A 16,567-nucleotide genomic window follows, 5' to 3' on the forward strand; every position below is an offset into this window, starting at 1 on the left:
TTATAAATTTTTATGTGTTTAAATTAATATATTTATTAAATAAGTACGAGTATATAAATTAATATTTTTTATGATGTTGGAACGTCCATTCACTATTTTTCGTTGTGTACTGATAACTCCAAACCAATAAAATAGTCTGTGAATAAGAGCAAACCATGTTTTCAAATGCTCATCCGAGAAGGCGTTGGTAAGAGAAATAAAACTTTTGACCATTGACTAAACGTTTAACTACTCTACCAACTTGAACATTTTTTTTAAACATAAATGTATAAATTATTTATGTTATTAGTATTCCATTTTTACATCATTCGCACTTCAAAGTTTGAATCTTAAATGTACTCAAGATGTTGTCGTTTGAGATCTAGTCGTCAATCATTTTTTTAAATTAAATCTATTAATTCAAACACGATTTAAATTATATATTCTTATTTTTAAAGTAAATATACCTCACTCTCCTTTTGGTTTACCATGGTGCGCCGGGAAAAGATAAATACAGAAGCATGCAATAATCTCCAATATTATTACATTTTATAAATTTTGATGAACCTGAGTTCATATATTTATTAGTTTTAGTATTATATCTTTGAATTTTCGATAATTTTAGTCTTTCTTAAGTGATGATGCGGAGTTGTACATATATATCATCTTCATGTGACAGTCGCAAAGACGTTCTTTATCAGCTCCACGTCTGAAAAAGACTAAAATTGCAAATATAAAAAACATGGTGAACCAAAATTAATATTTGACGACATAAAAAACTAAAATTACACAGATAAATGTAAATAACTTATATGGCAGTTTTTCACAAATATTATTATTCATAAAAATTATGTTTGATCAAATATTCTTATTTTTAAAGTAAATCTCTCTCCTTCTGGTTTAATAACATCGTTGACTGGAAAAGCTAAATGCAATAATCCCCAATATTAAATTCTGCAATAATTACGACAATTTAGTGCCAACTAATATCTCCACACGCTGCACTTCGCTACGACGCATGGGCTGGCCGTGTCTCATTTGTCACGGATACAGCAAAGAGCTGATATGTCACGTTGTAAACTTTTTATATTTGTGAAAAAAAACATTCAGTTAAATTTACGATTGAAATTTCAATCGTAAATTGTGAAAAAATTATTTCCTGTGTATACTATTTCATGAAAAAAAATTATTTGAACCCAAATAAAAACATTGTATTACCTTTTTCCCGTATCACATGGTCATTTATATTATTAATTGTCCTACATGGTTGGATAAATAACCTAGCGGTTATATATATGGATTTTGACAATCTTCCCCCCTTGAGCTAGTTTTTGAGGTTGAGTTAGGTCCAAGTTTCAATCTTAACATGATATCAGAGCTCAGGTTCCACTGTTATGTGTTGGACTACTCAAAGTTGGGTTATCCTTCTGCCCATAATTAGGTCATTTGTAAACTTTACGCTCCAGATGTTCATTTCTGAGCGTAAGATGGGTGTGTTAATTGTCCCACATCGGTTGGATAAATAACCTAGGAGTTACATATATAAACTTGGACAATCCTCCCCCCTTAAGCGAACTTTTGGGGTTGATTTAAATCAAGTTCAAATCTTAACATATATCATCAAAATTAGGTCTCAGTCCCTAAAATTTTAATTTTTTTGCAACTTTAAATCTTCATTTTGTAATATATGTTCTTAGTATAGATATAGCACTATATTTATGTCAAAATTAGTGTGATGTCATTATTTTTGCGAAAAAATGAATATTACAAAAAAAATTTTGATTAACAATTTAAATTACAACGAGACAAACAAAATAGTTTTAACCTTTTTCACCATTCTGCTGTGTACGTGGTGAAGATGTGATAAATTTTATATTATTATTTTTTTATGAAAATTAGAAAACGGTCAATGTCTGTGGTGAAAGGACAAGTGTTCAATGGAGATGGCGAATAATAATATTTTATAGATTATTATTGTGTGCAGTACTCAGACTTTTGTTGGATATTTAGACAAGTGGGACTTGTTAAAGATATTCAGACAAAGTGAGAATTGAAATGTGAAATAATCTCACGTTTTTTTCCTCTTTTAGGTTCACGTTTGGGTCCATCCATTACAGAAAAGACAAATGAAATCCAAATTCTAAAATGTCGAGGATAAAGATGATTTCGTGTCAATAAACGAGGGACACGTAGTATTTCGAAATGGACGGTATTAATTTATGATTAAACAAAATTTAAACCTGAAAATTAAAAAGATAGACATGTAAAATAAATTAGGAAGACTGGAGTTATAGGGTAGCTGAAGATAGAAGGCTAAAATTTGAATGAAAATTGTGAAATGATTATCTCAAAAAAAAAAAAAATACAAATTGTGACTTGGGATAAAAAGGGTGAAGAAAAAATAATGATTTTCGAAAAACGTGTTTGTCTCTTGATACACGTTTTATACTGGAAATAATAGAGCACAAAGACATATCCGGAAAAAGAAAATAAATAAGAGAGGACAAAATGACCAAAGCGTGGATTTATGAAAATGACAAGAATTCTTTAAAGGGAAGTGGTGATTTCCCCAAAGGAGGTAGGTGAAAAATGGTGACTTTTCCAAAGGAGGTACGTGGCCCAATCATGGAAGCAAAATGGGCAACTGATGCCTTTTGGATTTAGACAAAAAAACTCACTTCATCACTTAAATTCGTGACACGGATATAAAAATTATTAATTTTTTTTAAATTTAGTGGTTAAGCTGTATTTTGGGATTACAAAAGAATTATTTCATCAGTTATCAACATTAAAAATATTATTAGGATCAATGGATAGAGTGGGTAAGTAAATACCTTACAAAAATTTATCTTTTGAGCTTAAAGAATCTCAACTGGTGTTAGCAGTCAAGCTTAAATATCGTTCTTTTGAATGTAACAGACAACTTGAACAACCACTACGAAAAAAGTCCAAGTGAACTATGTGAATCAAAGCTTCTCAAAATCATTAGACCATAAATCAAAAGGCAATAAAAGTAAGTTAAATGCACACAGAAAATTGCACATAGATTTATTTGCATTGAATGTTAGCAACGGGTTCGAGAATTATTTTGCTCTGAAAATCTCCACTTCGTGTAATGGAAATATTGAGACAACATCCGCAAAGAAGTTGGCTGAAGATCGTTTTCGTGGATTCCCTTTTAGCATCACACTTTTGCTTTCTCGTTAACATTTTATTCTGATTATTTGTTTTTTAGAAAACTTTTATTTTTCCTCAACTTGTTGAGGAAATTGATTTTAGTCTTAATCACTAGTGATAAATTCTTGTAAATGGTTTGGTTTTCAAGTGATTTATTTTTGCCATAAGGCACCGCAAAAGTATTTATACTTGTGCAAATTTAATCTCGAAATACTTGTGCAAATTTAATCTCGTCCATCTATTCATTTAAAGTGAATTTGTGTTACAAACTTTAATATTCCGCTACATGTTGTCTTAAATGTTATAACATTTGACACAACACTTAATTCTGATAAAACACAAATTTACGTTTTTACACTACTGTTGATATATTTATTCACATCCGTCGAACATAAGTTATTGCTTCAGGAGTCTCTTCTGGATGAATAAACAGGGCACTTGGATTTTAAGAAACCAGAGGAACAATAACAGTTAGATAAGCAGAAGGTCTGGAGATGGTGAAGGGAACAGTTCTTGAACATGTGAGGTTCTTTGAGCATCTTCTTCCATAGCAGTAGCATTAGAACCTTGGATTTCTTGATGTTCAGTTGGGGGGATAAAATGGATGATCTTACAATTCCTGCGTTTCTTGTTGATGATCATAAGAAAATAAACCAATTTAAGTTATAAATGGAGTGTTCAGCAGAATCTCTTGACAACAGATGCTTTAGCTTGTGTAAGAGCCACTTGGACAATAGAATTTAGAACATCATCCACTGTGGATAATGCTAACTCTCGTGTGGAGAGCAGAGAGAAGGATTTATGGGGTTGAACAGATGAGGGGCAAATCAACAAAGAAAGTATAGAAGTACTGGATGCAGTGTCTCTGGGAAGAGACTTTGCAAGCCACAGAGGACTTAAAAGCATTTTCTTTTTCAGCAAGAGGTTCTTCAATCATCATTCTTTTTTTATTTTCAGATGTATCAAGGCAATTGAGTCCAGAGTAAGTGTCATCCGGCAGGGGTTCATGAATTACGACTCCCAAAGGTCTGGGAGCAATGAGAATACTAGAAGATGAACAAGCTTTGGATGTAGTGGCAGACAGAGGTGCTGATTTTGGGTTCTGTTGGTTGAAAAACTTCAATGGTAGGAACATTATTGGAAGGTTTGGTTGGAGGACTAATGGGTTTGGAGAAGATTTCAGCTAAGGTTACTATCTTCCTTTGCAGTTTCACCTTAATGGTGTGAGCTTTATTTGTGGCATGATTAAAAAGAATGACATTAGAGCCCTCAGAAGTGGTATTCTCAGAGTCACTCAAGAGAACCAACTTCCTCCCTCTTGGACTTCATCTCATTTACGGTGGATTTGGAGATAAATTAAATATCAAAAAGTCCTCGAGTAGGAAGCTTGAAATTGGAAGCGAACATGAGCTTTATCAACGTTAATCGCCTTTCCACCCGAAGTGAAAGAAACTTGTTTGCAGAAGATTTTTGTAGATAATAATATGAAAACTCAGAAAAGTATTGAGTCCAGAAGTCTTCAAATACTTGAACATGGACACCATAGCAGCGTCGTCAATAGTGTAGACAGATTCGAGGTTAAATTGGTTTGCGTTCATCTTATATTTGCTTATTTCTTCTACAAAAATAGATATGAATCAGAGTAAAATATGTCAAGGATGCAATAAAGTTGCAGATTCTGAATTCAAGAATGTGAAGGGTTGCTGAAAAATCAACAAGGGTAAATGAGACGGTGAAAAACTATATGTACATCCAGAAAAAGACAAACAATGATATATGTTAGTATAATTGTGGTTACTTTCAAATTTTAAAAATATTTTTCCATTGATTAACCAATAAGAGAAAATGAAGTAATTTAATGTAACCATAAATTCTCCTTAATAAATAGGAATAAATCATTTGATCACACTATATGAAAAGGATTACAGAATAGAGAGGTGCTGAGTAGACCTTTTTGTTTCATCTATGTAATCAATGAATCAATTTAGCCTCACATAGTGGTTTGGTGAAGATATCAACAACTTGTTTTCCAATAGACATCTATTCCAATCTAATATCTTTCTTCACAACATGATCTCTGATAAAGTGATGTCTAATATCGATATGTTTGATTTTTTAGAGCAATATTGGATTGTATGTAATTGCAATTGCACTTGTGATGTCACAAAATATTATAAAGTTAGAGACATCTGCTTTATAATATCTTATTTGTTGCTCAATACATAGAATTTGAGAACAACTACTTATAGCAGCCAAATATTCAGCTTATGTTGTTGATGCATCAATGAAAGTTTGTTTCTTACTGAACCATGAATTCAATCTGACCAAGAAATTGACAAGAGCCTATGGTATTTTTCTTGTCAATATTACACCTTGTACTGTCAACATCTGAATATCTAATAAAATTGAACATTGAATTTTTGGAATACCATAAGCCAACATTTTGAATTTTTTCAGACATTTTGTTATACGTTTTGAAGCAAGATAATGTTATTGCTTAGGATCAGAATGAAATCTTGCATGAATACACAAAAAAAATATAATATCATATCTACTAGTAGTTAGATATAACAATGAACCTATTAGACATTGATATGATTACCTCTACCGAAATTCCCTCTTTACGTTTGTGTGATTTAGTTGATGAACTCATGAGAGTTGTTGTAGCAAAGTATGTTTCCATGCCAAATTTTTTCAGCAATTCTTTTATATATCACAAGTAATGAATACTCATTTTTCACAAATTTAAACATGATTTTTATCCATAGAGTGCGTGCTTGAATGAGCGATTGAGGTATATGATCTTTGATTGCGATCAGATTCTGTAAGTATGCATGCTTGAAATAAATTCGCTGTTGAAAGCTTGATGACTGTGTATCTCGTTCTTGTTGTGTGTCTTGCATGTTTCCAACTCTTCTTATATAAGCTGTTACTCCAACGGTCGGAAAAATGATGAGTAACATTAACCTATAACCTTGGAATGATGTATCACTATCAACTGCAAATACATTAAATGTTCTTCAGCTAAGCATTTAATGTTCTCTTTGCTGGCATAGCCTTGAATCACGTTTCTTGAAGAGTTACTTCTGAGTTTCCTTTTATGGTAACTGTTTTTATCATCAGAACTTGTAAGATATAAGTAATCTTTTCTCTTCTGGGATAGTGACTTAAATGCATATCGATATTGTGACTAGTGCATAACATGGTTGACTTGTAGCGATGCAAAACCATTTGAATGTTTTGAACCGGACATAGAATGGTTTTCATTAAGTGAGCAATAAATAGCTCTTTAATGATTCGACATAAAGTTTTCGAATAGCCGGTTGAGAAGATTGAACTTCTTTTGCTATAAACAGTCGAAAGATGGGCGGACTGAAATCCTAAGCAGTTGAAGACTAAGCGGTTGAACCGGTACCTGTTATAATTGCAGTTGTTTCCTGAAACAGTTAAGTGTTGTTTTGATTTTGTCAATCACCAAAACTCTTGGGTAATCATAATTTCTTAACAGTTTTTTTAGTAATTTCAATACCGCGGTCACTTCGACTTTTGGTAATCATAAAAGACTTTTAATTTTGAGCACATTTCAGAAACTTGATCAGTTGAGCACTTGTGTGAACTTTGCTAATGTTTGTTGTCACGCCCCGGGACGAGGGTTGGTCGACACCGGCGTTGCTCTCAAATTTACATTCGAAAGCAACAAGCCTCAGAAGTACAAAATTCAGAAACCAGTCTTTTTATTCATAATACTCAATAATCCATTATCTGTTACAACTCAAATACTAATGTTTTACAGCGGAAATGTAAAACCATACATAACAGTATCTTAACAGATGCAGCGGAAATAACATAAACTAGAATCATAACTGAGAAATGGCAGTCTTTTTCATCAGTCTTAAAACTAAATCTGCTTTTCTTCTTTTAATATTTCTTCCTCGTTCTTATCTGAGATGAATTTGGTGGGTGAGTGATATGGCTGTCACTCAATAAGCGGGGGCGGGAATAACTCCGAGTTTTCGAAATCATTTTCAACAGAAACAGTAATACAAATAATATACAGAAAGCTCTTCTTTTCAGAACATGAATCAATATTCAGAACAGGAATCAGAAATTAGCAAGTAAGTAAGCACTGAGAACGTTTGTGAATTTCATGGCTAAACTGATATCAGTCCCATATATGTTCTCTTCTCTAAGGGGTGAGGCCAGAATCAGAAATCATAATTCAAAAATGTTCAGAATATATATTCCTACCATTAGTTCACTAGGTTTCAGTGCTTCAAAATCAGATATCATAAATATGTAAAACAGGAATTATCAAACTAATTTCAAGATATTTATACATAAGCCCACTTACCTGTAATTTGATATAAGGTTTCAGGTAGAAGTCTGGAATCTGCTTGTTCTTGCTACTGGTTTCTACTGCTCGAAAATAAGCACTCTCTTAGCTCGAAAATTCAAGTGATAATCTCAAGATTTGTGTAACATCCAATTCAGAGGTTTGATGGTGTTATTTATAGGCAAAATTCTAACTGTTAGCTTCCCAATTAATGGTCATAATCTGCCATTAACAGCCTTTATTTCATGTTAAATGCTTCAGTTACAAGTCATGAGCTGAATTAGTAACTGTCTGCTGGAATCTCGTTCTTCTGCTGCTGGATTTTATCTGTTGTCTGCTGCTGAATTTAATATGCTGGAAAAATACCATCTTCTGAAATATTAGCTTCTGCTAGAATTTTGCATTGCTGCTGAAATGCTACCAGCTTCTGAAATATTAGCTTCTGCTAGAATTTTGCATTGCTGCTGAAATGCTGGAAATTCGGGTTCTCACATTTGTCTTCATTAAAAGCAATGAAAAAATTATGATGTTCAAGTTGACCATGTTTCTAATCAGTTTTATATATATTATCATTTCCTGTTCCAATCAGAAGTGTATCATCATTAGCATTTTTTACAATATACGTGTTTTTGTGAAACTCTACTGAATATCAACTATCACATAATTGACTAATACTGATTTTATTATAATACAAATTATCATCCAATAATACACGTTTAATAACAATATTATCATGAATAATCTTACATTTACCCCCACGATCTTATCCTCTGAGTTGTCTCCAAAAATTATTCCTGGTCCTCTATATTCAGAGACTTGTAATTGTAGTTTATCTTGACATGTCATTTGCTTTGAACATCCACTATCTAAGTACTAAATGTAGCTTACTGACATCAACAATATCATTTTTTCCTGCATAAACAGATGTTATTAACTTATACCCAATCTATTTAAGTCTAAACCGCATTTGTACCCTAAGGATCCACATTTGTACTGGAATAACAGGCCGTGAACAATATATGTCCAAAGGAGTGTGTGCATTAGAGGATCTAAAATAATTTCCATCATAATTCATCCTATCATATTGTTCCAATATATTTTTTCGTCGTTCAATCTGTATCTCTTTGGAACTCGCCGACAACTCTGGAATCGATGATGTTTTCCCGTTCATTGAGACATGCTTTGCCGAGATTGACTCTCTGATGGGTCCAGTCTGTTGAAGAAAATTTTTCTCTCAGGCTGAGCATAACCAAATACAAAGTGTCTACTACTGTTTATCTGATTTAGTGACTTTTCAACTTGAATTTCAAGTTCCTTAAATTCATGTATCGTATTGGATCTGGTAAAGTGTATGTCTTTCCCTTTGAATGTTTCTAGATACAATTGTGTACTGGTTTCAGAAGATGCACTTCCATTGTTGGTAAAGCTTAGACCACTTTTGTCACAGATTACATTTGTAACTATTTCATATTTTTTTTTAAAACAAAAGAGTTATTCCACGTATTTATCAGTAGATCCAACTTCTTGTTTTCGTTCGGTAGCATATGGTAATTTTTATTTACCATTTCATTATCTGTCTTCAGCTTAATCGCCTCAGCATTAAGACCCTCACAATTATCATTTTTGTAAGCAATCAGACTTATTGATTTGGTCGATCGGGCATCTGTTTTCAGTTTTGATTTTTCGAATGATTGAGGTAGCTTCAAGTACTCTTCTATCACATCATTCAATGCTATAATAAGATCATTACATGTAAATTCTTCATAGTAAAAGTTAAATAACTTATCATTTTCCATTTTTCCATATCAGCATCAGTCATCAGGCATTGGACTTTCTCATCATCACTGTCACTTGATTGGCTTTCTAAGTCATAAGACTCGGAATCTGAATCGGACCATTTGTTTTTGTTTTCTTCATCAACCACAACTTTTATGTTCTTTTTGAACTTTTTGTCTTCTTTTTTGAACTCTTTATGTTTCCTTGATTTAGCTTTCTTATCCTTAGGACAATTGGCGATGAAATGTCCTTTCTTTTCCACAATATGTATTGCGTTGTTGATTTTCTTTTATGCAGTGTGTATTGCGCGCTGTTGATTTTCTTTTGTGTGACGTGCATTAGGCACTGTCCATTGTCTTTTCCTCAACTTGCATTACGCGTTTTTGATTTTCTTTTCCACGACGTTCATTACGCACTCTCAATCACCTATGACTTTCAACAGCTTTTAGTTGTACAACATGCAATGCGCGCTACGGAAAGCCGAATGTGTATTGCAAAAGATCATTTCTGTTGATTTCATATCGCTGTTGATTTTCTTTTCCACGGAGTGCATTGCATGTTGTACTGTACATTGTCTTTATCGATATGTGATTGCGCGATGTTTATTTTCTTCCCGCATCATGCATCAGACATTGTTGATTCCGAGAAGTAGATTGTGTATTGTTGATTTTATTTTATGCGGCGTGCATGTGCGTTATCAATAATATATGACTTTCAACAGCTTTTTATTGTTCAGCGTGCATTGCGCGCTATGAAAATGATCTACGTGCTGCAAAATTTTTTTTGCTTGTAGTGACCTCATCACCTCCATCGTCCATTGCCAGCTTGTCTTAAGTTTCCTCAGTTCAAAATCTGAGATGATCTAACATGAACTCAAATGAGTGGAAATGCACATATTGGTGTACACAAGAATCATTCACAAGCCCCCATATGAGTGTGCTTGATTTCGTTTATCCTGAAAAACACATCGTTTCCATCCTAATTGGCATATGATGGATGGCTGGGTTTAGTTTCTTTATTCGACATTGTCAACGCCCTTTCACCAAGAACTCCAAGCATCGACTATTGCATTATCTGCATCATAGTGCATGAATACAATTAAGTCATATTGATCAGATTGAAAAATACGTAGCACAACTATGCGTACTTCTTACCATACATACATATGTACCTCGAAGTTTTTGCAAACAATTTTTGATATTCTATTGATGAATACATTAATTTAAAAAATAGTAATAATAGCTACACGGCTAATTTCAAGTTATGTTTGAGAGTTGATTTATTTAACATAAAAGTACAAAAATTGATTAGATTGTGTGTATGTGTAAGGACCCAAAAATTTGAAAGGAGATTCAACGAAAAAATAATGACAACTGAGTATCATCTAATGTCATTTAAAAAAGGCAATCAAGAGTTGTTTTGACTTCACAAATAACAGTCATTTTAAGGCTTATGAAGGCCTTAAAAGAGGGCTGTAATGGGCTTGAATGAGAGCCTTTTCATCTCGCCTCCATGAGCCTATAAATACCCTGCAAGATGACCAAAAAGAAGACACAAAACATCCACAAACATTCTGAAATTTTCAACAGAAAGTTAGCTATATTTCCGAGCTCCCTAGCTGCTATTCTCAAGCATCGATTTACCTCCTTCCCACACACATTTTGTCCCAAGTTTTGAGCTGAAGTTGTTGCTCAAAGTACTGTCACTATTTGAAATTCCAGCAACTGTGCATCGGATTTGCAGCAACCAAGTCTTGTACAAGTGTCAACACCTTACGGTAACACAACAAAACTAGCATGAGTTATTCACGTAAAATATTCACTTCTCGGTTTCTCTGCACGCTTCGACAAACAGCAACGAACTTTACACACATCCCTCTCTCTCTCTTTGTATCTCTACTTCTCTCTCGTTCTCTCTTATTTCTTTTACTTTTTACCTAGATTTGATTCCTAATGGCGAATCCTACACAATTAGAAACAAAGAGTTTTATTAGGAAAAAGAATTTTATTGAATAGTAATAAAATATCTAGAGAACTTTTCATAATATTATCTAACAAAAACAACTATAGAAGAAAATCTAATTAGTTTAGAAAGACAAAATTTCATATTTAAATATATCAATATTATCAAAGAAGGAATTTATTAAGAAATATTTTATCCTTTCAATGTTGAACTTAAAATTGTTACGTGCTTGCATAAAATTAATTTTATAGTTTTGAATTTAAATAGTTATCGTTTTAAAAATCGAAAATCATAAAAACACAATGCGAAATTTGATATTTAAATAGAAAAAGGACTAAATTGTTAATGTTTTTAAATAGTTACACGGCTAATTTCCATGATCAAATAGATAAAAGGCAAAGTTGAGATTTTCTAATAGAAAAAGTGCCCGACGTGTCGCTAGACTCGCAACCCTACCTATACATGCAAGACCTAAACATGATGTTTTAGCTGCATGAAAGATGATCATGTGTCCTATAATTGTCTACCCTACAAATATATAAGACAGACTTAGGAAGCATTTGGAGTCATTAATATTTCAAATATGTTGTAAATTTTCAGTTAAATTTAATTAAAAAGAATTTAATAATGATTACTAAGGAATTCAAATAGACATATTAATACACATAACATTTGGGACAAAATTACAATTCAAATAGTACTTCAAATAAAATTTTTGTTTTTAAATCAAATTCTTTCATCCAAATACAACCATAAATAATATTAAATTTTTAATGATCCATCATAAATCATATAATTAAAAAAAATACATTCTAAGTTAAGGAAAATAACATTTTTATCGATTAACTTTCTATTTATGGAATTTAATCCATTAAATTTTTAAAATTTGATTTCAGTGCATTAACTTTGATTTTTTTTTTTTGGCCTTAGGTTCTATATTGTCGGAGTGCTGACGTTACACTAGAAAATTCTGACATGTCATCAAAATATTTGATGTAGCATCAAATATTGTTGACATATTCGATGCCACGTCAACGATTTAATCAAAATAATTGAAAATTAAACTTAAAATATTGAAACTAACCAAAACCTAGGGGTGATCAAATTTTTTTATTAATCGTCCGAACCGAATTGCATCGCACCATTTTTTATAATATTTTATAAAAACCGCTGATTAAAAATAGTAATCATAAACCGCATCACATACGCGGTTCGATTATTTTTTTTTGCTAAGAACCGCACCGCCTAAACCGTTTGCCATAATATTTGGCATAAGATTATAATAATTCGTAAATAATATATTCAATTAAAGAAGTCGTCATTCATTATATCTCAACTCTCTACAAAATTATTACTCCTACAAATAAAACTTATCTTTTTCTTAATTATTCTCCATATTAATCTTTTATTAGAGTATTTATTTATTTTACCACGATAATTTGTTTGAATTTGAAAGCAAAAAAAAAAAAATTTATAAATATCATTTTTGTTGTGAGTGTGTTGTGTTATTAAATTATTAACTTAGTTTTGAATCTTGATTATTATTTTTATTTAGTTTTATATTTTGAATAGGTCTCTTGTGAGACGGTATCACGAATCTTTAGCTGTGAGACATGTCAACCATACCGATATTCATAATAAAAAATAATATTCTTACCATAAAAAGTAATATTCTTTTCATGGATGACCCAAATAAGAGATCTGTCAAACAAAATACGACCCGTGAGACCGTTTCACACAAATTTTTTCCTTATCTTTTTATGATTTGGACTATATTTTATATTTGAAGACACTCTATTATTGTTGTTTTGAAATAAATTAGAATATATGTTCTAATATTTTTTATTAAAAAAGTCGTAAACCGACCGCAACTGGCTGAAACCGCTCAAAACCGTAAGACTAATTCTACATGTAAAATCGCGATTATTTTTTAAAAATACTAACCGACCGCATATGATAATTCGGTTTGAATTTTTTTAAAAAAATCGTAAAATCACACTGTGATCACCCTTACCAAAACCCAAAATCACACAAGTCAGTTGATAAAAAAAATTATTTTCTCTTCAATTAATTTGCAACAATGTCACATTATTTGAATAAATGAAAATTCAAAAGAAAATTCGACAAACATACCAAACAAGCAGGCTAATAGTTTATATGATGGTCCAAATAAAGTTCACTATAATTGAATGAGCGCAGTGTAACTGTTGGCTTAATAGGAGGTAAAAACGGAAATAACCTTCTTGATGCTAAGAAAAACAAGAGACAATATCTCTAAAAACACATTATATTAATCATGAATACAGTAGTGGGAAGCCAAATCATTCAAACAGAATAATATTGAATATTACAGCAGAGGTGAGGTCAATCATTCGAAATGCAAATTATGATATTGTTAGAGAGCCAAGTCTCCTTTTTTCTATCTTAGGTTTGAACCCAAGAATCCCAAACATTGCTCAGCCAAATCATCCCCACCCTCCTCGATACCAAGTGTTCCAATTTCTTCAATCCCATCATTTATCAATTCTTCCCAAAACCCTTCATCAATTGGTTTATGCTCTCCTTTTTCCAGAGGCTCTAGCTTCATAAAAAAATTTCCTTCCTCAAATTGCCCAATTCCAATATCATCTTCGTATGCATTTTCCACACTTCCTTGGCCTATTTCTTGAAACCCAATATTCCCAATTGTGGAAAAATTGGCACTCCCCCCTTCTTGGCATACTAATTCTTCAACCCCAACATTTTTTGTGACATGGTTTAGTACACTCCTCCTCCTTTTGTTGCTTACTACATCTTGATCAGGCTCATTTTTCTTGTCTTTCTGCTTCAATTTTTGTTGCAAGAAAGTGGGGTTTTGTATAGCTTTTGCCAATACACTCACAGTTTGTTTTTGATTCATTTTTGCCCCTTCAAGCCTATGTTCTATCGTTCTAAGCCATGATAATGTGGTTAGTTGCTGCTGCCTGTGTTTCACTAACTCCGTCTCTATAACTAGCTTGTCGCATCTCAGACGATCAATTTCTGCATCTAACCCAATGCCTAGACTTTGATTCGACGTTTGAGAACTCGAGTAATGTGTCTTTTTTCTTACTATGTTTTTCAGAAGATGCCTGTGCCCCCTTAAAAATCCTTCATGTGCAAACTCCCACTTATCTGGATCAACCTTCCTAAAGCCCTGAAAGATTACATTTGTTCAGAGTCTGTATTTCATAATATCGAAGGCCTAGAATTCAATCCGTTGAAAAATTGCAAAAGTCATTCTTTTCAGTATAAAATTCAGTATTTGATAAAAACTCTAAGCATCGGGGACATTCTCTTCTCAAAATTATGTTTCCAGTAATCGGAGTTGACTAATTAGATAGTACTTGCAGATCGAAATGAGTTTTTTTCCCGAATTGGAGAAGGGGTTTATGGGTCTTGAACATGGCACCTCGTCCCAAACTTGGGACACTGAATCCAGATGAGTTAAAGCCATGACGATCTAAATGATTTCTGAAAACTTGAATCACAGAAACTTATACTAACACAAAGCAACCTACACAACTTATTATAAGTACTTTTATATTAACTATACAAGATTTGTTGGTTTCGAACACGGCACCTCGACCCAAACTCAGGACTTGAATCCAGATGAGTTATCTACCGGCTGTGATGATCGAAATGATTTTTGAGAACTTGAATCACAAAAACTTATACTGACACTACACAACTTGTTATAAGTAGTACTGTTATATTAACTATAACAAGATACATTGGTCTCGAACACCGCATCTCGCCCCAAGCCCAGAATTCAGATGACTTACAAGCCATGACGATCGAAATGATTTTTGATAACTTGAATCACAGAAACTTGTATTAACTGTAAAAAGAATATAACGAGCACATATAAAGGATCCCATTAAAAACTTATACTCCTTCAATGTCCCATATACTTGAATATTTAAAAAAAAAAACTTTATACTGAACCAGAAGAACCAAGAATTGTTTTTCGAATAAAAATACGTTATGTAATGAATTGGGAAAAAAACGAAAGAATATTCCTCACATAAGTGTTGAGCTGCCTCACAAAACTTGAGAAATTATTGTGCTTGAAGTACTTGGGAAGAATATTGGTTGCAAACTTTTGAGGATCCCTAACAACAAAACTATTGTTACCTGGACTCCACGAAACCAATTCATTCGTACTTGGATCGTCGACAAATTCATAGGTTTTACTGATAAATGGCGGCGGCCCCGTCTCCAGTACAGCCTCCAACGGCTGAGGGATCAGCTCCTCGTAATCCCAATATTGTGAAGAACTTGATCCAACACACTCCTCCTTCATGAAACCTGTAGAAAAACCCATGATTTTGTTAGAGATTTTTCGATATGATAAGACTAGTAATCATATAGATTTTCTAGGGGAAAACTAGCTAACCTTTCTTAGTTTTTTCTGGGTTTTTTTGGGTCAAATCTAGAGGATAAATAGGATTCTAAGAGAAGATTACTAAGAATAACAAGATGAAACAATCCCATCTTTCTTTGTTTTCTCCTACAATAAAATTGAAGGGATTCAATCACTCGTATTCTCGGCAAAAAAATACATATATATGGAACAATTGTCAGCAGAGGAAAGAGTGGAAATGAAGTCGGGTTAGGTTTTAGGAAAATGAAGAGAAGATTTAAATAGAGTAAGGTGATTAATTATTTAATGACAACAGGCACATTATATTAAGGCAATTGTTGAATGCCTTAAACAGGTGTAAAACTTGATTATGTAATTATGATGTATACATGTTTTAATCGATATTTTAATTTATAAAAATATAACTTTGTAATATATATATATATATATATATATATATAATATTTAAAAATTGAGTGTAAAATTACAAATAAATAGATTATAACTTTACAAATCTACAAGAAGAAGGGTTTAAGTCAAAATATTCGATAATGTCTTCATGATAATTTCCATTATCAGTATTAAATTTAAAAAATATTTTTTATGTGAGATAAAATATAAACTTTAAATATTTAAATCAATAATAATTATTAAATTTATAATATATATATATATATATATATATATATGTATCCACGCGGTAAGATATATCTCATCGGCCAAGAAGATTAAATTCCGCAATTATTACAAAATTAATGCCAACTAGCTACATGTTACACGCGGCACCTTGAGCACTAGCACCACATCTTTTGTTTATGTCCAGAGAAAAAACAATGAATTTTATATAAGTATTTTTTCAGGGAAAAAAAAAAGGTAAATTTCCAAAAAATATATATGTCAGTGTTTCAATTAACATGCAGTATCTAACCATTATTTTTTAGAAATTAGTACCTGAC

At 32.2% G+C, this 16,567-nt stretch overlaps 1 protein-coding gene and 1 long non-coding RNA gene across 3 annotated transcripts in view; one reads left to right on the forward strand and one right to left on the reverse strand.

The window, feature by feature from the left end:
* Positions 1 to 13,923, forward strand: part of LOC142547750 (uncharacterized) — a 61,420-nt gene extending 47,497 nt beyond the window's left edge. Inside the window, exon 2 of the long non-coding RNA XR_012820727.1 lies at positions 13,802 to 13,923. This is a non-coding gene — a long non-coding RNA (uncharacterized LOC142547750). The remainder of the gene's footprint in view (positions 1 to 13,801) is intronic.
* On the reverse strand, positions 13,499 to 15,893 carry LOC142547749 (heat stress transcription factor A-7a-like). 2 transcript variants are annotated; one of them, XM_075656188.1, is made up of 3 exons: positions 15,715 to 15,893; positions 15,273 to 15,556; positions 13,499 to 14,402 (listed from the first exon to the last, which is right to left on the reverse strand). In XM_075656188.1, exons 1-3 carry the CDS (start codon positions 15,740 to 15,742, stop codon positions 13,647 to 13,649), a joined length of 1,068 nt encoding a protein of 355 aa, XP_075512303.1. In that variant the 5' UTR covers positions 15,743 to 15,893; the 3' UTR covers positions 13,499 to 13,646. The 2 variants fall into 2 exon arrangements, with proteins under 2 accessions (XP_075512303.1, XP_075512304.1); XM_075656189.1 differs by having other exon boundaries at positions 15,645 to 15,892.
* Positions 15,894 to 16,567: the final 674 nt, after the last annotated feature.

The sequence above is a fragment of the Primulina tabacum genome, chromosome 5, assembly GCF_025594145.1.
Source record: "Primulina tabacum isolate GXHZ01 chromosome 5, ASM2559414v2, whole genome shotgun sequence".
Taxonomy (NCBI): Eukaryota; Viridiplantae; Streptophyta; class Magnoliopsida; order Lamiales; family Gesneriaceae; genus Primulina; species Primulina tabacum.

Coding starts and splice junctions, on each gene's coding strand:
- LOC142547749 (XM_075656188.1), bottom strand. CDS start 15,742: ATGGGATTGTTTCATCTTGTTATTCTTA. Junction 15,557..15,714: donor GTTTCATCTTGTTATTCTTA/GTAATCTTCTCT, acceptor GTTTTTCTACAG/GTTTCATGAAGGAGGAGTGT. Junction 14,403..15,272: donor TGAGGCAGCTCAACACTTAT/GTGAGGAATATT, acceptor GTAATCTTTCAG/GGCTTTAGGAAGGTTGATCC.